The 23,436-nt window shown below is 42.6% G+C and overlaps 1 protein-coding gene across 1 annotated transcript in view; it reads right to left on the reverse strand.

Moving 5' to 3' along the window:
* Window positions 1-23,436, reverse strand: part of LOC134572483 (complement factor B-like) — a 99,408-nt gene that overhangs the window by 49,878 nt on the left and 26,094 nt on the right. The window contains exons 5-11 of the mRNA XM_063431472.1: window positions 22,637-22,735; window positions 22,247-22,380; window positions 19,749-19,887; window positions 15,444-15,575; window positions 7,254-7,343; window positions 4,984-5,121; window positions 2,228-2,367 (exon numbers count right to left, since the gene is read on the reverse strand). Coding sequence (XP_063287542.1) covers window positions 2,228-2,367; window positions 4,984-5,121; window positions 7,254-7,343; window positions 15,444-15,575; window positions 19,749-19,887; window positions 22,247-22,380; window positions 22,637-22,735 — 872 coding nt within the window. The remainder of the gene's footprint in view (window positions 1-2,227; window positions 2,368-4,983; window positions 5,122-7,253; window positions 7,344-15,443; window positions 15,576-19,748; window positions 19,888-22,246; window positions 22,381-22,636; window positions 22,736-23,436) is intronic.

A 23,436-nucleotide genomic window follows, 5' to 3' on the forward strand; every position in this document is an offset into this window, starting at 1 on the left:
AGGGGATCATGCTCTGCTTCAGTATGTCACAGTACATGTTGGCATTCATGGTTCCCTCAATGAACTGTAGCTCCCCAGTGCTGGCAGCGCTCATGCAGACCCAGACCATGACACTCCCACCACCATGTTTGACTGTAGGCAAAAACACACTTGTCTTTGAAGTCCTCACCTGGTTGCCGCCACACATGCTTAACACCATCTGAACCAAATAAGCTTATCTTGGTCTCATCGGACCACAGGACATGGTTCCAGTAATCCATGTCCTTAGTCTGCTTGTCTTCATCAAACTGTGTTTGCTGGCTTTCTTGTGCATCATCTTTAGAAGAGGCTTCCTTCTGTGATGACAGCCATGCAGACCAATTTGATGCAGTGTGCGGTGTATGGTCTGAGCACTGATAGGCTGAATGGGGGTGCGACCATTATGCGGTGTGCGACCATTATGTGAAACTTTTTTTTTTTTTTTAAACAGCTTTTTAACAGTTGCTGATAATATTATAGTTGCTAATAACATAGCTGCTGAGAACATGCATATTACATGATCAGAGTTCATTACAAGAAATACGATCCTGATTCCTGTCTCCCAATCGTGACCCTGATCTCTGTCCTCCTGTCAATTTAACTAAGAACATACACATTCCTAATGCATTGCGTAGATAAAATGCACTAGAATACAATAAACTGATAGGAAAGAATGATCTTGAGTTTAAGATCAGTAGGTTTGCCATCAGTTTTAAGAATATGAATGTCTTACAACAAAAACAGCAATGGTCATGTATGCGACTATTACGTGATGAATTAGACTTGAACCAATTTTTGGATTGAAAAAACATGGTGCGACTATTATGTGGTGGCGACTATTATGCGGTGAAATACGATATTTCCCAAAGACATCCTCTGGATATGACGCTGAGCATGTGCACTTAACTTCTTTGGTCGACCATGGCGAGGCCCGTTCTGAAGGAACCTGTCCTGTGAAACCGCTGTGTGGTCTTGCCCACCGTGCTGCAGCTCAGTTTCAGGGTCTTGGCAATCTTCCTATAGCCTAGGCCATCTTCATGTAGAGCAACAATTCTTCTTTTTAGATCCTCAGAGAGTTCTTTGCCATGAGGTGCCATGTTGAACTTCCAGTGATGAGAGTGTGAGAACGATAACACCAAATTTAACACACCTGCTCCCCATTCACACCTGAGACCTTATAACACTAACGAGTCACATGACACTGGGGAGGAAAAATGGCTTATTGGCCCAATTTAGACATTTCCACTTAGGGGTGTACTCATCTTTGCTGCCAACGGTTTAGACATGAATGGCTGTGTATTGAGTTATTTTGAGGGGACAGCATATTTACACTGTTATACAGGCTGTACACTTACTACTTTACATTGTAGCAGAGTGTCATTTCTTCAGTGTTGTCACATGAAAAGATATAATAAAATATTAGCAAAAATGTGAGATACTGTATACTGAAATCTGTTGGAAACAAAACCTTTTTAAAAATGATGTATCTATAGAAGTCACCATGAAAGTCTATGGGTATATCTGTAAGTAAATAATAAGAAAAGGGTTTACTAACAGATTTATAAAATGTTTGAATTTCAAATGAAATCAAGGCCTCTGAGCTTGAAGTATAATCACCAATTAATGTTAAAATATGTAAGAGATGGTGAGTTTGTGGGTCAGAGGTGTACCTAGATTATCCAGGACAAAAATGTATTTTGGCACTCCCTGCCCCTCCCCCCCCCCCCCCCCCCCCAAAAAAGGAGGGGAAAATTACATGCACATACACACATCCACAAGGACACATATACAAACACACACACACATACACAAACACACACAGATACTTCTACAAACACATTATTTTTATTTAATTTTTTGGCAACAGAAGTCAACCAAGCCTCCATTTTCTTACCTTGAAAGGGAGTTTGAGTTAAACCTCATCCACGGAGTGCAAGGCTTCGTTGCTGGGATCTATCTGTACTGATTGTCTAACTCCCAACAGGTCTTTACTGATGCAGGGACTGCAGAGTGATCAGCAGCCCAATACAACAGCCTCAGCACCTGCCATGCAACACCCCCACAAGCACAAACTATGGAGACAGGGGGGTGCACTGTTCTACCCACTTCAGCCTGTCGACCCCCCTTTCTGAAGAGAATGCCAATAGTATGGGTATTAGGGAAGGACTTAACTGGTCATGAGTTAGTACGATTTCTCCAGAATACATACAGTTATGGTGATTTTAGCAATCCAAGGGAACTTCTCATTGACAAGAGTTTTCTTCTTATTTTCATCAGTATTTGTATCATTAAAAACGGCATCTATAATCTCTTTGTTGAGTCCGCACATATCCATAGCGTCTGTCTCATCTGGGGGAGAAAGTGGCAATCTCTAGTGGGAGGAAGGTCAATGACAGACTGTAGCAATGAAGGAAATCAGATAGGTCACTAGGGAAGAAGGATTTGAGTGTTTAAAACAGGCTTTAGCTCTCTGCAGTGATTAAAGGGTTACTCCAAGCACCATGACCACTTTAATGATTTGACGAGGTCATGGTGGTATGAGTCAGTATGTGCCATGTTTCTGCATGAAACATTGCACATACAGAGTTATTGTTCATAGTATGCTGTATGCACTGCAACATCTCCGATCCCTCAGTCTCCTCGCTGGCCTGAGCCAGCAAAATGGTCCAATCACATGCTCTGTGAGAAGCATGTGATTAAACAGCATGCTGCTTCAGTGACCTCAGGAGTGCTTCATCTGGCACTGGATTCAAGGTGAGTAAAACCTTTTTATATTTGATTTTATTTCAGGTTTACAGGAAGTTGGGAGGAGAGACCATCCTCATAGCACTGGTGGATCCGGGGGGTAGGGGTGGGGAGGGGGAGGGAGGGGGGCAACAGGATAATTGAACCCCTGAGGCTCTCCCTTGCCAGCTAATACAGGGCTGGCACTGTCCAAGCGCCAGCCCTGCAATGTGCCTTCACGGACCGGAGAAGAGATCAGAGCATCATGCTGGCAGCCGGCAGGGGAGAGAGGACTAGGGAGCTCAGTCTGCAGCTCCTACGGGTCCTTCTCTCGTGAGCACGGATCTCGCAAGAGTAAACTTTAGCCCTGGAGCTGCGGGCTAGAGTTCACTCTCACCACTGCGACCACCAGGGATTCCCCACGGACCACCAGGGATCGAGAAATGTCCCCCCTCCTCCCTCTATAAAGGTAAGATGGGAGGGAATCATACATTTATTTATTTTTCTTTAAAAAAAAGAATTATAAAAAAGCCGCCCTACCCTCCTCATCACACATTCACACACTACTCCACCCTAAACACATTGCCCCCCATACACACACTGCCCCACACACACCTACACTGCCCCACACACATATGCACATTGCCCCCCCTACACACACACACACACACTGCCCCCCATACACACTGCCCCCCTACACACACACACAGTCCCCCCATACACACATTGACCCACACACACACACATACACAGCCCCCCCATACACACACTGCCCCCACACACACCATACACATTCACACACTGCCCCCACATACACCATACGCATTCACACACTGCCCCATACACAAATTGCCCCCCACACACACACTGCCCCCACATACACCATACACATTCACACACTGACCCCCATACACACATTGCCCCACATACACACACTGCACCCACACACACCATGCACATTCACACACTGTCCCATACACAAATTGCCACACACATACACATACACTGCCCCCCACATACACCATACACACATTGCCCCACATATACATACACTGTCACACACACACATACACTGGCCCACACACAGCCCCCCATACACACATTGCCCCATACACACATACACAGTGACCCATGCACACATTGCTCTACACATTCACACACTACACCTCCCACACACACACACTGAACCTTTCACACACACTGCACCCCTCACACATTGCACCACTCACACACCACTGCTCCTATTTCCAACTACAGCCCCATATCCCAGCAGACCTCAGGTAAGTTGTCAAACTGTTCTTAAACGGCTTTAATACTTACTCTGGCACCATAACCACTACACATAGTTGTAGTGGTTATTGTGCATGGTTTATTTATTTTAATAATCTACAAGTGCCCCTCCCAAGACCAGTCTCTGGATCCGCCACTGCCTCATAGTGCCCAGGAGGGCATGTTACACTGGAAGGATCCCCCTCTCAAAAGGGTTATAGTAACCCGTTAAGTTACTTTATGTGAACCTTTAAAATGACCATTATGCCTAAAGGCAATATATATATATATATATAAAGGTGACAGGGGATATTTAAAGGAAACAACACCGCCCAAATTTTTTACAAATCATTGTTTAGTAGATATACCTCTAGATTGTAAGCTCGTGGGAGCAGGACCCTCATTGACCAGTTGTTTCTGTAACTTTTTTTATATTATGTCATTTTTTGTCAAATTTTTCCTTTTTAATATTGTAAAGCCCTGCATAATAAGTTGGCGCTTTATAAATTCCAAAAATAATAATAATATATGAAAACATGCATGCATTTAAGTATGCTGTCTTTTATTGGGGCTATATCGAAAACAGTTTACAAAGCTGCAGAAATCTTGTCTGCAGCCTTTGCAAACCCTTCCCTTTTAACCCTGTCCAGACTTTCCGTGGCTTCCCAATGCAGCTCAATGAGAAGTCTGAGCAATTGCTGGCTCTCCACTGAGCTAACCAAACCAGGAAGTAACTGGACCGGTACTCTGCTTGAAAGCCAGGGGACTGTAACAAGGTTAATTTATAAAAGTGCCAATTTCTATTGAAGTTAATGTGCTTTAGGGGTCAGAGTGTCCCTTTAAGGCTGTATGGAGTGTGCATGTGAGATGGGAGAGACACAGTAAAGAGAGAGCTTAGATACAGAAACTTCAGACAATGTATCCCAGGAAAGACAGGCCACGTAACAGGTTGGAATACAATATTATTTGTACCTATTATGCTGTCAAACGCCTTCTTCATGTGGTCTATATTCTGCAGGCGAAACGTGTGCTGTTCATTAGGCTTCTTTGATGCAAGAACGTTCAACTCGTTGTTATCGGTACCGTCCCCCAAACCAAAGACATACACATCTGTAAATTAAATAGCAAATAATATCAGACAAGAGTGAGCCATGAGAGGGTTTGCAAGGGGGTGGCAATATTGACTCACACCGTTCTGTAATGTGTAGAAATAACAAGTGTTACATTGGGATGCCTGTTGGTACAATACTACAGGAGGGAGGCAGCATGAAGAATTATCCATCTCAATGTTCCACAGCCTTGCACTGGTCTATTTTAATATTTTCTAGTAGTAGAATCCAGTATTTGGGGCTGACAAGGCATGAAAATACATATGGTGCCCCCAGGAAGTGTTTATACATTACTACAATCTGAGAGGAGACTGCTCTGAATATACATAACACGCTCGGGCTGTCATTAGATTCATACAATATACAGAGTGTACCTGGGCTATTGGATTGTACATGGTATGGTTTATATAATATACACAATGTGTCTATGTTACACAATTTTATGAGGCATGGTTTATATAATATGTTTTATTGTAAAAACAGAATGTGACGGCAGATAAGAACCATTCGGCCCATCTAGTCTGCCCAATTTTCTAAATACTTTCATTAGTCTTTGGCTTAATCTTATATATAGGATAGCCTTATGCCTATCCCACGCATGCTTAAACTCCTTTACTGTGTTAACCTCTACCACTTCAGCTGGAAGGCTATTCCATGCATCCACTACCCTCTCAGTAAAGTAATACTTCCTGATATTATTTTTAAACCTGTGCCCCTCTAATTTAAGACTATGTCCTCTTGTTGTGGTAGTTTTTCTTCTTTTAAATATAGTCTCCTCCTTTACTGTGTTGATTCCCTTTATGTATTTAAATGTTTCTATCATATCCCCTCTGTCTCGTCTTTCCTCCAAGCTATACATGTTAAGATCCTTTAACCTTTCCTGGTAAATTTTACCTTGCAATCTATGAATCAGTTTTGACATTAGCACTTCCCTCTTTCTACTGCTAATACCTCTACTTGTACAACCAAGCATTCTGCTAGCATTTCATTTGGCTCTATTACATTGTCTGCCTACCTTTAGGTAATCTAAAATATTTACTCCTAAATCCTTGTGCTCAGATGTTGAGGTTAGGACTCTATCAAAAATGCTATACTCTGTCCTTAAGACATTAAATGTCAGTTGCCACAACTCTGACCATTTTTCTAGTTTTCTTAAATCATTTGCCATTTGGCTTATCCCTCCTGGAACATCAACCCTGTTACATATCTTCATATCATCAGCAAAAAGACATACCTTACCATCAAGACCTTCTGCAATATCACTAATAAAAATATTAAAGAGAATGGGTCCACGTACAGATCCCTGAGGTACCCCACTGGTGACAAGCCCAAGCTTCAAATATACTCCATTGACTACAACCCTCTGTTGCCTGCCATTTAGCCACTGCCTTACCCATTCAACAATATTGGAATCCAAACTTAAACATTGCAGTTTATTGATAAGCCTTCTATGTGCAACACTGTCAAAAGCCTTACTGAAATCTAGGTAAGCAATGTCTACTGCACCACCCTGATCTATAATTTTAGTTCCCCAATCAAAAAAAATCAATAAGATTAGTTTGACATGATCTCCCTGAAGTAAACCCATGTTGTCTCTGATCTTGAAATCCATGTGATTTTAGATGTTCAACAATCCTATCCATTAACATGGTTTCCATTTCTTTGCCCACTACTGAAGTAAGGCTCGCTGGCCTATAGTTGCCCAGATGCTCCCTAATACCTTTCTTGTGAATTGGCACAACTTTGCTAATTTCCAATCTTCTGGGTCTACTCCTGTTAATGACTAGTACACCACTAACCTCTTTTAATAACTTTGGGTGTATTCCATCAGGCCCTATCAACATATTTGTCTTTCCTTTTATTGTATGAGGTATTGTTTATATAATATATTTATTTGTACAAGGCACAGTTTATATAATATATTTTACTGTATGAAGCATAGTTTATATACTATATTTTATTGCATGAGGTATAGTTTATATTATATATTTTATTGTACAGTATACGGTTTTTGTGTTATTGTATTATACACATAGTGGCTGTGCGATTGTATCTTACATGGTAGATTTTATATAATATTCAGCATAGAATACATAGTATTATACGATTGTTGGCACATGATTCTTTTCATACCCAGAAAGTCTTCCCGTGATTTTCCAATTTCCAGGAAAAGTTTGATTTTCTCTAGCTCCACATTAGGATCTCCACCCATATTATACTTTCCTGAAAAGACAAACAGTAAGCGGTGTAATTAAGCATCTGAGAGTTTAGAGGAGGTTTGATCTGAGTTGAGTACCCGTGTGTAAAGAGAATTTTACCACATGACAGGAGGCTTCATATTTGCATATCTTTCTTTACTGAAAACTCCAGCAGCATAGAAACCGTAACAACCAATCAGAGAAAAGATATGCTGCCCATAAAAGGGTCTGTCTATGACATAATTTCCTCTTTCTTTGCTGCTCCAGCCATCAACAGGTCAGAGTATTTTTCTACCTGGTATTTCATATCGATTATCTAATGTTATTCTGTATGGTACACTGCATCTCATTTGACTTTCCATTTCTTTTAGTGTGTACTGCTTGGTATTTACTTCATTCCTTTACCCTGTCTACCTGTACCCGTTTTTTCTCCCCTCTCTATTAGCCCCTGTACACTGTATTATTTGCTTTCAGGCGATCCGCGGACGGCGTGGCTCCCCATGCCTCGCTCGCCGCGCGGACCTGTCTGCTCTCAGGGGTTGGGTGGGGACGGGTGGAGGGTAGCCAGGGTTGTACCTAGTTCTGTTCCTCGTTTACCGCGTCCCGCGGGTTAATCGTGGCCGCAATCGGGAGCTTTTTCTCCACGCGGCCGGCGGCCATCTTGGATCTCGCGGTTGTCGCGAGATCCGCGGCGGCCGTCTATTGTACCTCGCGGCGGCTCGGTATTCACCCGACCGCCGCCACGGTACCGGGGATCGCCCTCAGGGGGCCCCCCGCTCTCTCCCCTGCCTCCTGCGTTTCAAAGGTGCAGGGGAAAGCAATAATTTTTTCGGGCAGTCTGTCCCTAAGGCTGCAGAAGTGTAACACGTTTATGTGTATCTGCCTCAGGGAGGCAAAGAGAAATGCATGCATATGTGTATATATATTTTCACAATGGTATTTGAAGGCTTATATGATACATACTATCGCTGAATATTATACAGCAATTTAAAGGGACATACCCCTATCTCCCCTCCCTCAGGGGATTGTCTGTGATTACTTTAACCCATCCAGGGTTTTACTATATGGTTACCCCTTACAGGGTCATACCTCTATACTGCACCCAAGGGTGAAATCTATGTGGGTGTCCTCTGGGTATTATTTCATGGCACACCACCTGGGGTGACCCCCCAGTTACGCATGCAGGGCGATACGGCCCATGTTTTTTGGTTGATGTGGGTGTCCTCTGGTTTCCACGGCACACCACCCGGGGCGAACCCCGAGAATATGCACTAGGGCGTACCTAATTCTAAAACCTAGCCCTTTGGATAAGATTACGTGCATAAAAGCCTTCTATACATGCAATCCCTACGCCGGATACCTCGGTCGTAGCGAGACCCGACAATATTGTCTATATTTTGCATACGATAAATCACCGCGGTTCCCCCCACTGAACCTTGTTCTCGTCCCACAGGTTTAACGCTACATTTGATCATGGAAGATACACAAAACACAGATTTTCAGGCCATGATCAATGCCGCCGTGGCGGCTTCTGTGGAAAAGGCCCTCTTGCGAGTCCTCCCCCACAGCCATGGTGATGCTAGCCCTCCAGAACGCATGGAAGCGTCGGGCTCTGAGGCGTCCAAGGCCAAGAGACTCAGAAAGCCTTCGAGCCCCCCCTCCGCCATGGCGAAGGGCAGGGTCAAGAGCGCGGACCGACAACCCGCGCCCTTCGCACCCCTATCCTCGGACGAGGACGATGCCTACGACCCACACCGCCTGAATGTGGTGGATGAATGGAAAAGGGACGGTTCACCCTCGGACGACGAGGAATGGCAAGACCTGCCACCCACTTCTTCGACTTATGTCAAAGAGACCTTTTTGGACAAAGAGGCTGACGACGACCACACCACCGGTCCGTCCGGAGACGGCGTCTTTATGGACGATCAGGGGATGCCGTTATTTGACCCACGCACCATCCGACACCCTCGCTCCTCGGAGTGGACACTGCCAGAACACCTGGCAAAATTTATACATTACTGGCTACGCAAGCCATTGGAAAAAGAGGTGCGGACGCGCCTCCGGGCCGAATGCCCCAGGCCCCTGATCCCCGACAAGGTGGCACTAACGCCAGAATTTGATGACACTATGGTAGTGTTTATGTCACGCTCGGGCAGAGACCTGCGCAAAGGGGTTGAAAAAGGCATAAAGGCGGCACAAGACAAGGTGCTAGATCTGCTGGGTCCCATAGCTAAGATGCTGTATCTCGCTGACATGGCCCTCAGCCAAGAATCTCCACTGGACCCTCATGTCATACGCGAATGGGCCCAACGCGCAATATGTCTGCTGGGCAACGCTAACGCAGCGCTTTGCGTCGAGAGACGCAGATCGGCACTGATCAGAATAGACGGCAAGCTCCTGGAACTGGGAGCCAAGGAATTTGGACCAAAAGCCCAGGGTCTACTATTTGGCGATGCCTTCATTACGGAGCTAAAACGGCATGTGAACTTATTCACAACCTTAAACAAGGCCCAGACTTCCCTCAGACAGGTGTTCCACACTCCTCCCACTAGAGGTGTTTTTGGGAGGGCTGGCCGACAGCGGAACCGTGCCGCCAGCCGATTTTGGACCTCAGGTTCCAGGGCGTTTCCACAGACGTCAACCTTCTTCCCGTCCTCATCACAAAAGCCTTATTAGGTGGTCCCATGAAGGGGAGGGACACACACAGTAACGTACATTAACCAATCACACAATAGTTACATCCCACACATAGCCCTCCCCTCTACCTGTAAACTAATTATCTGTACACACAGGAAAATACAATTATCATAGGTAGGGAAAATACAGTTTTTACACAACATTCATAACTCCCAAAATATACATCACATTCGCATAAAAATACATATTCACAATCAATCCATTCAGGGGAACAACATACTCAAAAATCATACGAATTGGAGCAAGGGTTCAAAAGTTAGTACAAATGTGCATTTGACCTTCTGGAAGCATGGTTTTACAGGGCCCTCTATCCTGGAGACAATGGGGGGAAGTAATCCAATTATCCAGGACTAGAGGCAGACTCCATTAACCACATGGTTGCAAAACGACATAAAACACTTTAAAAATACATAAAGTCACATTTTACACATAACACACAGACATTTCACATATCCCCAGATAGCTCAGGTCTGAGTGCACATTATTAGGTGAATGGCACTCAGACCAACCGAATACAGTTTAATCGCCATGGAGCCAAAGTCTTTAATCACACGAATAGGCTCCATGGCATAGCTATCTGGGTTACTACAGCTCACACAGGGCAAGTACCAAATGACCCCACTGTATTTAAAGGGCCAGAATGAGTGACATACACTCTGGTATGGCCGAATACTGTTTTTAAAGGGCCCAATCTCCCAGGGCCATAGTCCAAAGGCAGCAGGCGGGCAGCCAGGCTTCTCCAATGCAATGTGGCGAGATTGCTCTCGTCACAGCCCATATTGCATTTTATCAAGAGACACACTTCCAAACAAACAAACAACCGAAATTCCTCTCCTAACACTTCCCCCTGGGATTTCATAGCACCTACAAAGCGAAAAAAAGGGGAGTATCAATTCTAATAAGCAAAACAGTGTCTTTTCAACTAGTCAAACTAATCAAAGACAAAGAAGGTAGATATCTCCTTATACAATGCATTATAAACAACGTTCAAATGACCTTAGTAAACATATACGGCCCTCACAATGACCAACACACATTCCTAGACAAAATTTTCACCTTATCCGAGGCCCACAAGTATGGGGATATCATCTTAGGGGGAGACACTAATTGTCTTTTAGACCCCACCTTAGACACTACATCTACGGACACAGCAGACACATGAACTATTAAGACAAGACTACGGTCCACATCCTTGATAGACCAGACACTCACAAATCATGGCATCTTAGACGTGTGGAGAACACTAAATCCGGCAATTAGAGACTATACGTTCCACTCAGTAACTCACACTTCATACTCTCGCATAGATAGATTTTTTCTACCGGCCACGTTACTGTCCAAAGTCGCAAAGACCAGCATTGGAGAAATAACGTGGTCTGACCATGCCCCCATTACCCTAGCAATCCTGACACAACACCCTACCCACGGAAAAAGAACATGGCGCCCCAACGACACTTTGTTAGCAGACCACAATCTAGTAGCACAAATCAAAGGAGAATTAGAAACCTACTTTGAAATAAATAATGATGGAGAGGTTGGGGCCGAAAATCTATGGCAAGCACATAAAGCCGTTCTTAGGGGCCAGTTCATCAAACACTCAAGCTACAACAAGAAACAAAGACTCCTGCAGTATACAAATATACTCACAGAACTCCAGGACCTATCACGCACAAATAAACGAACTCCATCCTACGAAACGACTTCGAAGATCCTCCAATTACAAACACAATTGAACGACCTTGAAACAGCCAAGACCACTTACTACCTTATGAAAATGAAACACAAATTTTTTAAAGAAGGCAACAGAGCTGGGAAGATTTTGGCCGCACAACTCAAGACTAGAATAGCAGCCACAAGAATTGCTTATCTTCAAACGACTAGCGGTCGCAAATTAATGAACCCACAGAGCATAGTAGATGAGTTTTGCAATTACTACGGCAGGCTATACAATTTGGGCACAGAGGATCCCTCCTCTCAACCCAAGAAAGAAGACATTGATGACTTTCTACGAGATGTCGACTTACCTCAGATAACAAGGGAGGAATGCCTGAGCCTAACCCAGACTATCACAGTAGAAGAAACTCTCCAAACTATAGCTCAACTCCCCATGCACAAATCACCGGGGCCAGATGGTTTCTCAAACCGGTATTACCGAACCTTTGGACATATCCTAGCTCCCTATATGACTAAATTATATAACCACTGCTTTTGCACGGGCAAGATGCCATCTGACATGCTCCAAGCGCATATATCGACACTCCCAAAGCCAGGAAAACCCCCCACCCAATGTTCTAACTTTCGGCCTATCCCTCTGCTCAATTGCGACACGAAGATTTATGCAAAACTCTTAGCTAATAGGCTAGCACCAATCCTTCCCAGAATTGTACACACAGACCAATCAGGTTTTATTAGAGGCCGACAGGGCTGTGACAACACAAGGAAGATAGTAAACATCCTATCGCATATGGAATCACACAATTCAGAAGGCCTACTATTGGCGTTAGATGCAGAGAAGGCCTTCGACCGCCTGAATTGGTCTTATATGACGACAGTCCTAGAAAGGTACGACTTCCCACAAGAATTTATACAAGGAATAATGGCACTCTATGGCACACCATCCGCACGAGTTTCTAATGGGGGTTTCATATCCACCCCTTTCAATTTGACTAACGGTACGCGGTAAGGATGCCCGCTATCTCCACTATTGTTTATTTTATCACTAGAACCCCTAGCACATAAAATCAGAAAAGACCCGAGGGCATCCAGATTCACACACACAATTATCGTTTAGCTATGTTTGCTGATGACATCTTTCTATCCCTCAGTCAACCAGAATCCTCATTACCTAGACTCATGAGTCTACTACACACTTACGGTTTAGTCTCGTTCTATAAGTTAAACACAACAAAAACACAAGCTCTATTGATTAACATTCCAGTACATCGCCTGCAAGCTTTACAGACCGCCTACCAATATGACTGGAGGCACGACTATATTACATATTTGGGAATCAAATTAGCACTACATGTCCGGAAAATGATCTCATTAAACTATACACCGTTGGTTAACATGTGCACCTCGAGTTTCCAAACATGGAAAACAGTTCAAATATCATGGATGGGTAGAATACAAACCATCAAGATGATGATACTACCGAAAATACTCTGTGTTCAGGATGCTACAGCTACAAGTCCCACAATTGTGGTTTAAGAATATGCAAAGCACGCTAAACAGATTCATTTGGGGCAAAGCGAAACCGCGCTTACTACTCTCCCTATTACAAACGACTCCCAGGGAAGGAGGGGTAGGGTTACCTAAACTGCTCACATACTACAGAGCAGCCATACTAGAAACAGCAGTCCGACTCCATGCACAGAAAAACTCATATCAATGGGCGGATATGGAAAGAGAGAGGATGAGCCCACACTCTCCAAAAAATATTTTATGGACCCCCAAGCCATACCGACAACAGGGGATCTCACTATACCCCACAACTGCACTAACGTTGCGAGTCTGGGATCTAGTCCACAGAGACTTAACTGATCACAAACGCTTCGACTCCCGCACTCCCCTATTGGCGCTAGAAGCAATTTCTCCCTGGCTATCACTGAAGCTTTGGACTGAAAAAGGCATACAGCATATTGCAGACTTGGATGGAGCCCAGATATTGCCATTCCCCGACCTTCAAGAGAGGTACAAAATTCTGAACTCTTTTATCTTCTCATATCTACAACTAAAGAGTATAATCAATACTAAAGTAGAGTTCCCGCACACAGGGCATAACTTTAGACAGATATGTAAGGCGAATCTTATTACTAGATGCCAGACGAACCTGACAAAACCGAAAACTTTATCCCTATGTTATCGAACGCTGCTAGATTGCCATTCCCCGCAGCTCTTCAAATATACTTCCCAATGGGAAAAGGAGGGTATCCCCAAGCTCACAGATGAACAATGGCTCAAATCGTTAGATGCCCTGAGGGGTATCACAACCTGCTTCACACACATTGAAGCTCACAAGAAAATAGTGTATCGATGGTACCTCACACCACAACGCCTACACAAGATCTACCCAACAATTGGAGCCAACTGCTGGAGATGCCAGAAAGCATTGGGACACATGACCCACATATGGTGGGAATGTGAGTTGATTAGGCCGTTGTGGACACATGTCGAAACACTGATAACTTCAGGTGCTGGGCGATGCCCCACTCTCACCCCCAAAACCGGTTTGCTGCTTCTTTTCTCAAATGATTGGCCACGAAACTCCAAACAGGTGGCTACTATAATTATCCTAGCAGCTAGAAACTTATTGGCACTCAATTGGAAATCCGCGTACTGTCCTACAAAAAAAGAATTAACACGGAAAGTTCACCAATATTATAGGTACGAAATATTTTCTTCGGAGTCCCATCTCAGAACTGCAAGACTAGAATCCATATGGAAACCATGGTTACAGACACACACATGACCAATCCTGAAGAAGACAAGCCTGAAAGAGCCAGGAACGCTCTTCAGAATACATCGAGATATTACGAAACATCACGTTAGAACCGCCGAAGAAACATGATACGAACACAAGAAACTGATGGCTCCAAACCTTACTCACTATATTCAATCCACCAAGTTTCGCCTGCCGGTCAACCTACGAAGACGCTGACAAAGCTCCGAGTTGTGGTCCTACTCCCCTCCTACTCCCCTCCTCCCCCTCCCCCCCTCTAAACCGAGGACAAATAGACACAATGATCCTATAACAGAGGCAGATAGCAACCTACAGGTTGATTGTACTACGCACCCAGGCTTGAATTGAGACTGCCATTGATTGATTGTACCATGTAAAGTGACTTGTCCTACTTGTCCTACTATGTCCCCCTCCTATTTACTTTCTGTATCCCATTCTTTACCTTGCAGAAAATAAAACAATATATTTCAAAAAAATTAAATTTCCTTTTGCAACAGGGGATTGGTTATCCTGGAGGCTGGGCTGAGGAAAGACCAAGGCACCCCCAGTGAAGGGTGTGCTGTCATTGGTTGTTAATTACCAGCAGGCTATGTGTACTGATGACGGATGTCTTTTATGCACAGAACTGATATTAGCAGCCCAGAACTCTTATCCAGCTTTGTTCTACTCAGAGCTGCTCACTCAGAGACAAGTGATCTGAGATAATTGTTTAAAGGGCCCTAGAGTGCAGTATTTATTATTGGTTATCTATATAAACTAGGTGGAGGCTTGTTAGTAAGAGTTGATGTCTAACTGTGGTATATATTCCCTGTTAATGTGCTTTTAAAATTCAAAGATTGAAAGCCAGGTAGTGGTGAATGGTACTGTTTGGAAATCATTGTTGATGTGGGTGTTGGTGTAACATGCTGTATCAAACACTGCTGTAGCCATTCGTTACTTGATTGATAACTATAGGAGGTGTGTTACCATCTGTCATGAGCAGAATGACATTTCGGATCTTCATGAATTGAGCTTTCTCTCTCAGCTCCTGCAAAACCAACATCTCATATAGACTACGAAAGGCAGATCTGGTGTTAGTTCCCTTCATATCTCCATGGGCTGAAAAGGTGAGACAGATAAGAGCAGTTGGAAACATTGTTCTATTTTTAATTTCTTTTTTATTAACGGATTCTAATATAGAGTTATAGCAACAGGACTGAGTGAAAATTTGACTTGGTTAAATCCGAGCTCAGTACCCTACTTTCTAATCTGGAATCCTAAAATACAAGTTTTTTCTTTTTCCTATATTTTTAATTTCCTTAACAGCCTATTGTAGGCTACCATAATTAGGGTAATAGGTGGATTTATAATGTTTGCTATCACAATGGATGTCTATGGGTGAATGTAGGATGTTTGTTATCTCAATGGATGTCTATGGGTGAATGTAGGATGTTTGCTACCTCAATGGAAGTCTATGGGTGAATGTAGAATGTTTGCTATCTCAATGGAAGTACAGGGAGTGCAGAATTATTAGGCAAGTTGTATTTTTGAGGATTAATTTTATTATTGAACAACAACCATGTTCTCAATGAACCCAAAAAACTCATTAATATCAAAGCTGAATATTTTTGGAAGTAGTTTTTAGTTTGTTTTTAGTTATAGCTATTTTAGGGGGATATCTGTGTGTGCAGGTGACTATTACTGTGCATAATTATTAGGCAACTTAACAAAAAACAAATACCGTATATACTTGAGTAAAAGCCGACCCGAATATAAGCCGAGGCCCCTAATTTTACCCCAAAAAACTGGGAAAACGTATTGACTCGAGTATAAGACTAGGGTGAGAAATGCAGCAGCTACTGGTAAATTTCTAAATAAAATTAGATCCTAAAAAAAATATATTAATTGAATATTTATTTACAGTGTGTGTATAATGAATGCAGTGTGTGTATGAGTGCAGCGTGTGTGTATGAGTGCAGCGTGTGTGTATGAGTGCAGCGTGTGTGTATGAGTGCAGCGTGTGTGTATGAGTGCAGCGTGTGTGTATGAGTGCAGTGTGAGTGTATGAATGCAGTGTGAGTGTATGAATGCAGTGTGTGTATGAGTGCAGTATGAGTGGTGTGTGTGTGTGTGTGTTGCAGAGCCTTGGTGGGGGGTGGGCAATTTTTTTTAATATTTTTTTTTTATTATTACTTATTATTATTTATTTATTTTTTATTTAATTATTATTATTTTTGTATTATTATTTAATTTTTTTTTTATTATTACTATTTTTTTTTTTCGTCCCCCCTCCCTGCTTGATACATGGCAGGGAGGGGGGCTCTCCTTCCCTGGTGGTCCAGCATTGGCAGTTCACTGGTAAAAATAAATAATTGAAATGGATATATACCGTATATACTCGAGTATAAGCCGAGTTTTTCAGCACATTTTTTGTGCTGAAAAACCCCAACTCGGCTTATACTCGAGTCAATAGTCTGTATTATGGCAATTTGCATTGCCATAATACAGACTGGGGCTGTGGGGGCTGGCAGAGCTGTACTTACCTGTCCTGCAGCTCCTGTCAGCTCTCTCCTCCTACGCGCCGTCCGTGCAGCTCCCTCTGTCAGCTCCCAGTGTAAGTCTCGCGAAAGCCGCGGCTCTCGCAAGACTTACACTGGGAGCTGACCGAGGTGCTGAATGGACGGCGCGGAGGAGGAGGGAGCTGACAGGAGCTGCAGGACAGGTAAGTAACGCTCTCTGCAGCCCCCACAGCCCCAGTCTGTATTATGGCAATACAAATTGCCATAATACAGACTATTGACTCGAGTATAAGCCGAGTTGGGGTTTTTCAGCACAAAAAATGTGCTGAAAAACTCGGCTTATACTCGAGTATATACGGTATATATCCATTTCAATTATTTATTTTTACCAGTGAAACCAATATAACATCTCAACATTCACAAATATAAATTTCTGACATTCAAAAAAAAAACAAAAACAAATCAGTGACCAATATAGCCACCTTTCTTTGCAAGGACACTCAAAAGCCTGCCATCCATGGATTCTGTCAGTGTTTTGATCTGTTCACCATCAACAATGCGTGCAGCAGCAACCACAGCCTCCCAGACACTGTTCAGAGAGGTGTACTGTTTTCCCTCCTTGTAAATCTCAAATCTCACATTTGATGATGGACCACAGGTTCTCAATGGGGTTCAGATCAGGTGAACAAGGAGGCCATGTCATTAGATTTTCTTCTTTTATACCCTTTCTTGCCAGCCACGCTGTGGAGTACTTGGACGCGTGTGATGGAGCATTGTCCTGCATGAAAATCATGTTTTTCTTGAAGGATGCAGACTTCTTCCTGTACCACTGCTTGAAGAAGGTGTCTTCCAGAAACTGGCAGTAGGACTGGGAGTTGAGCTTAACTCCATCCTCAACCCGAAAAGGCCCCACAAGCTCATCTTTGATGATACCAGCCCAAACCAGTACTCCACCTCCACCTTGCTGGCGTCTGAGTCGGACTGGAGCTCTCTGCTCTTTACCAATCCAGCCACGGGCCCATCCATCTGGCCCATCAAGACTCACTCTCATTTCATCAGTCCATAAAACCTTAGAAAAATCAGTCTTGAGATATTTCTTGGCCCAGTCTTGACGTTTCAGCTTGTGTGTCTTGTTCAGTGGTGGTCGTCTTTCAGCCTTTCTTACCTTGGCCATGTCTCTGAGTATTGCACACCTTGTGCCGCGGCTCTCGCAAGACTTACACTGGGAGCTGACCGAGGTGCTGAACGGACGGCGCGGAGGAGGGAGCTGACAGGAGCTGCAGGACAGGTAAGTAACGCTCTCTGCAGCCCCCACAGCCCCAGTCTGTATTATGGCAATGCAAATTGCCATAATACAGACTATTGACTCGAGTATAAGCCGAGTTGGGGGTTTTCAGCACAAAAAATGTGCTGAAAAACTCGGCTTATACTCGAGTATATACGGTATATACCCATTTCAATTATTTATTTTTACCAGTGAAACCAATATAACATCTCAACATTCACAAATATACATTTCTGACATTCAAAAACATAACAAAAACAAATCAGTGACCAATATAGCCACCTTTCTTTGCAAGGACACTCAAAAGCCTGCCATCCATGGATTCTGTCAGTGTTTTGATCTGTTCACCATCAACATTGCGTGCAGCAGCAACCACAGCCTCCCAGACACTGTTCAGAGAGGTGTACTGTTTTCCCTCCTTGTAAATCTCACATTGTAAATCCTTGTAAAGGATTTGCTATCTCAATGGATGCCTATGGGTGAATGTTTGCTATCTCAATAGAAGTCTATGGGTGAATGTAGGATGTTTGCTATCTCAATGGACGTCTGTGAGTGAATGCAGAATGTTTGCTGTTTCAATGGAAGCCTATTGGTGTTTGCTATCTCAATAGAAGTATATGGGTGAATTTAGCGTGTTTGCTATATCAGTGGAAGTCTATGGGTGACTGTATGGTGTGTCTATCTTAATGTAAGTCTATGAGCGAGTGTGGATCCTAATTTTGCTCTAAAGTTTTAAATTAATTTTTGATATGTGAATTCTGTATTTGAAGAAAACATGCACTTTACTTATATAAAGATTCATAATTTTTTGTTATCATGTCTCTGGCCTTTAGATTTCTTTTTATTGATTGTTGATATGTCTTGAGATTTTCTTTAGTGACATATCCATACTATGCACATTTTTCTACAGGATGTATTGAGATTTTGTGCTTGTTAACCTTTTTTCTCTTTACCTAGAAACCAGTCCATAAGTAAGAGAGAGACACACATAGGGCTTTGGGGGGAGAAGAGACACACAGAGGGGCTGGAGGGAGAAAGAGACACCCAGATAGGTTAGGGGGGGAGAGACCAACAAAGGGGCCGAGAGAAAGTAAGAGATACACAAAGGTTTGGAGTAAGAGATACACAAGGGGGCGGGAGGGGGTTCAAACACACAAGGGGGGGTATAAGACACACAAAGGTGAAAATCGGGGGAAAGATACACTAGAGCGGAAAATACAATCAAAAAAGTGGATGAGAAACACAAAAGGGAGTAAGAAGTTCAAAAGGGGGGTTAAGAGAAACACAGGTGAAGATGGTTTTTGTTTGCTTTTTTGCAGAAGGGAGAGCAGAAAAATGCATCTTTGCCTGCGTAGCAAAAATTGTGGCACCAACCCTGAGTAGAGTGTCTCTCTTAATTTAGTTCCTGGTATAATATTATTTAGCTCTGTATAACATGGACTAACACAGTATGCTATACATTACTAAAGGAAATCGAACAGTACTAACCTCCATACTTAAACTCATACAGTTTGTCTATCACTTTATCTGCTTCCACACTCTCTTCATCAGACAGACGGACAACTGGGATTGCCTCAGAAGCATAAGAGATAATTGAGTATCGGGGATCGATATCAAAGCTGGAAACCTGCCAATAATTTATAAAATCATACAGTGATTTATATACAGTCAAATGCATTGATGCTGCTAATAGGTGACCGGTACACAATTAACCATAGGGACATTGCAGTTTATGTCTCTTTAAGGTGTTCAAATTATATTTACGATATCGTGTACATGTGTTTTTGTCATTACAGAAGTAACTACCCTGACATACGCCCTGTTTAATCTAGAGCAGGGGTTCCCAATTAATTTTTGCAGTGGAACCCTTTGACATAGAGTACATAAATTGTGCATCGTAAATTGCTGGCTGGCCGCTGGTGTGTGAGGTCGGCAGCAGCTCTCTTACCGTCTTTCTGACCGGGCCCCTGTTCAGCTACACCCACCGGGTGTCCGTAAGTGCTTGGACCAACTGATGGGCAAATCGTGGCGGAACCCCCATTTTGTTCTCGTTGAACCCTAGAGTTTCACGGAACATCAATTGGGAAATGCTGATCTAGAGGTATCTCAACTTACAGTAAGACTAACCTAAATAACCTCTACCCCATTCTAATTTTTTTCTCATGTATTTATTTTTTTTTTCTCTTTATTTTTTTCTTACTATTGCCTCTGTTATATTCATTATCCCTTTCTCTTTTTTTATATCCTTAACTTGCACAAATAAACATGAATAACATGGAAGAAATATACTGTTTATCTGCAGCAAAAGCTGTATATTAGACCTGCACAGAGTGGATTCGTTATGCTAATTTTTTTTAATTTTTTTTTTATAAACTCTTTGTTAAACTTCAATAAAGATTGTAAAAAATAAAACACTGCAGGCACTATAACCATCTCATTGAATTAGTTATAGTACCTCCAATCTCCTGGCTCAGTCACTCTATTCAGTGTTAAACCATTTTTTGACTAGTTTAGTTAGGGCTCCCTGGCCACTCACAGTGCGCCCCCTACTGGCAAGGCAGATATTACACTCTTTATTCTAGCCATATAAATTCATACCAGCAATGAGCCTTGTGATAGGATGTAAGGAACGATTGTTATTGAATTCTGTGCTTACTACTCACCAAGTCCCTGAGGAAGTCCAAATCCAGGACGAAACGCGTAGGACGCCCAGTGGTGATTGCTGATTGCTTTATACTTCTATGTAAGTTATTAAATACATTTTATGCCTTACTTTGGGAGTGTGATGATGGAAGAATCCATTTGAATAGAAGCAGGAGTTTTATTCAAGGCTGTTTAACAAGTGTAAATCTGTGAGTGGCCACTTGTTAACACCATCTATGTGATTCATCTCCATCTCCAGGAAGTCTTTGGGGATTCATCTGGATTCTTCACCTAATACAGGGAAGTTCCTGTCTGCTAATATTCATATTTTTTCACTGGGTTTTGTTCACACGCTTGTTTGTGGTTTTTCTGTATAGGATGTAATTTGTCAGTTGACACTCTCAACCATTCACAGAGGTTGAAGCTAAGGCTAATGTTTCCCATAGAGGGGATTGGCTGTTGTGGACTCTTGTTTAGCATTACAACATTAAAACTGGTTTAACACTGAATGGAAGGAATGCACTATTCACTTTTCCCAATACCCTTTCCGTGTGTCATTACAGATTTTGCCTTTTATCTGAAAGCAAAGTTGAATTGTTAGTGTAGCACTCACCTACGAGGTTGACCTTGATGGTGCAGGTGAGCTTACACTTTAATGGCCATTGGTGTGCCGCTAAAAACCTCCCATTATTTAAATGTGCTAAGAGAGAGAGAGAGTGCTATGGGATAGAGAGCGCAGGTAACTGGTTTTTTTTCTTTTGTTTTATTTATTTGGGTGGTGGAAACTATAGCCGCTGCTGCTGCCCAGGAGTGATGGGAGTGTGAGCGCAGGATTTCATTTTGTGTGTTTGTTACAATAAGCTATAGGGTGCATTTTCTCTGATCCAATAATGTCTAACGTGTGATTGTGATCGTATTAACATCATGTAATGACATGTCACCAGGTTGGGTTTGGATCACCAGATTTGAGTAGGTGGATTTGTGGACCAGACTGAGACTATCCAGGTAGAAAGCAGAAATTGCTTTATAATTATCTAAATGATCTGGCTTTGCTGGGTACAGATAGCATACCAGCAGTATCATTGTGTGATCTTCGACTGTGGATGCAATATGTGTTTACTCTATTTAATGTGTGGATTAGGGTTACATGGTTCAGGTATGTGGTGGTTCCCTAATGTCCATTTCTGCTGATTCTAAGTAAAGACACTGCAATCCCACAATCTCCCATATTTATACTTCCCACCTGCTGCACAAATGCAGGTTATTGCTGAGTGATAGAATCTTCAGAAACGTTAGGAACTAACACACCCAGTCTGTGATACAGTGTTACTCTGCCAGTATACCTTCTCTATGAACGTTATGCTGCTCTGCTTGGCAGTATTAAAGTCTTTTTCTTGAACACTTTTTGATGCATCCAGGATAATAAATATATTCATGGGATCTCCCTTCTTTATACGAACTTTTCGTTTGTTGATATCTGGTGGGGGAATATGAGAACATTAGAAATTTGGGGGAGGGTGGAAATGGACACAGATATATGTCAGCAGAGGGAGCATTACAATATTAGTGATATTCAGAGTAAAATATGAGTCGAAGGAATAAGATGTTGGGTTGACTGTAGAAAAAGATTAAACAAACGGTACATTGAAAATCATAGCATTTCTCACACTCTGCCACTTATAAATAGTTTCAAATAGTGGAAAAAAGAAAACTTTGAATACTAATTCTCCTACCTTTCCCTTCTTTATCTGGGTCAGCCGCTTCAATATTAGCTGCCAGGGTAGCAGAGAACATCTCGGCCACTTCCTCTGGTGTGTCAAATGTGTACCACTCTGTGGATAAGAGAAAAAAAAATGAGAATTTGCTCATCACTTATGATTTTTCATCATAAAAGAAGCTCGCCATCACCAGAATGTCTCTAAATAAGTTCTACTGAGACCACCAGGCTCTAACGAACGTTTTCCCTATCGCTTGTTAAATTAAAACCGTGTAGAGCTGGGTATATATGGGGCTACTCAGTTTTATTTAATTCTCACAATTGTGTGTTTAAATTGCTGAGTCTTGATTATTGCTGGACACTGTGCACATAAATAGGTACATACGTACATATGTGACGAGGATTGCCCAAAGGAGTCCTCTATAGGGCCAATATTCAGAAGTTACAAACCAAGTTGTTAACCCTTACTCCTTTTTGCTGTTAAAGCTTGTAGAGGCTTTAATGGCCTAAAATAAAATAAAATGAAAAAAATAGCAGAATTGCATTTGCAGCAGGACAAGCCCTTGCCATGGTATGGCTACAAAACTTCCCATAACTATGCAGATAGTACTTCAAAGAAGCGACGATACCAGACTAACGAGTGACCTGACCACCACAGTGCGTAGTACTACCGCTAGCTATAGAAAGACTTGGTCTCTGGTTGAAATATAAAAACATAGGCCTTGATTCCATATTTTCAGATAAGGTTTCTCAATCAATAACAAAGTATTTAACCCCTTAAGGACAGAGCTTCGGAAGCTTGTCTTTCACTTTATG

Source organism: Pelobates fuscus, chromosome 9, assembly GCF_036172605.1.
Source record: "Pelobates fuscus isolate aPelFus1 chromosome 9, aPelFus1.pri, whole genome shotgun sequence".
NCBI classification, from domain to species: Eukaryota; Metazoa; Chordata; class Amphibia; order Anura; family Pelobatidae; genus Pelobates; species Pelobates fuscus.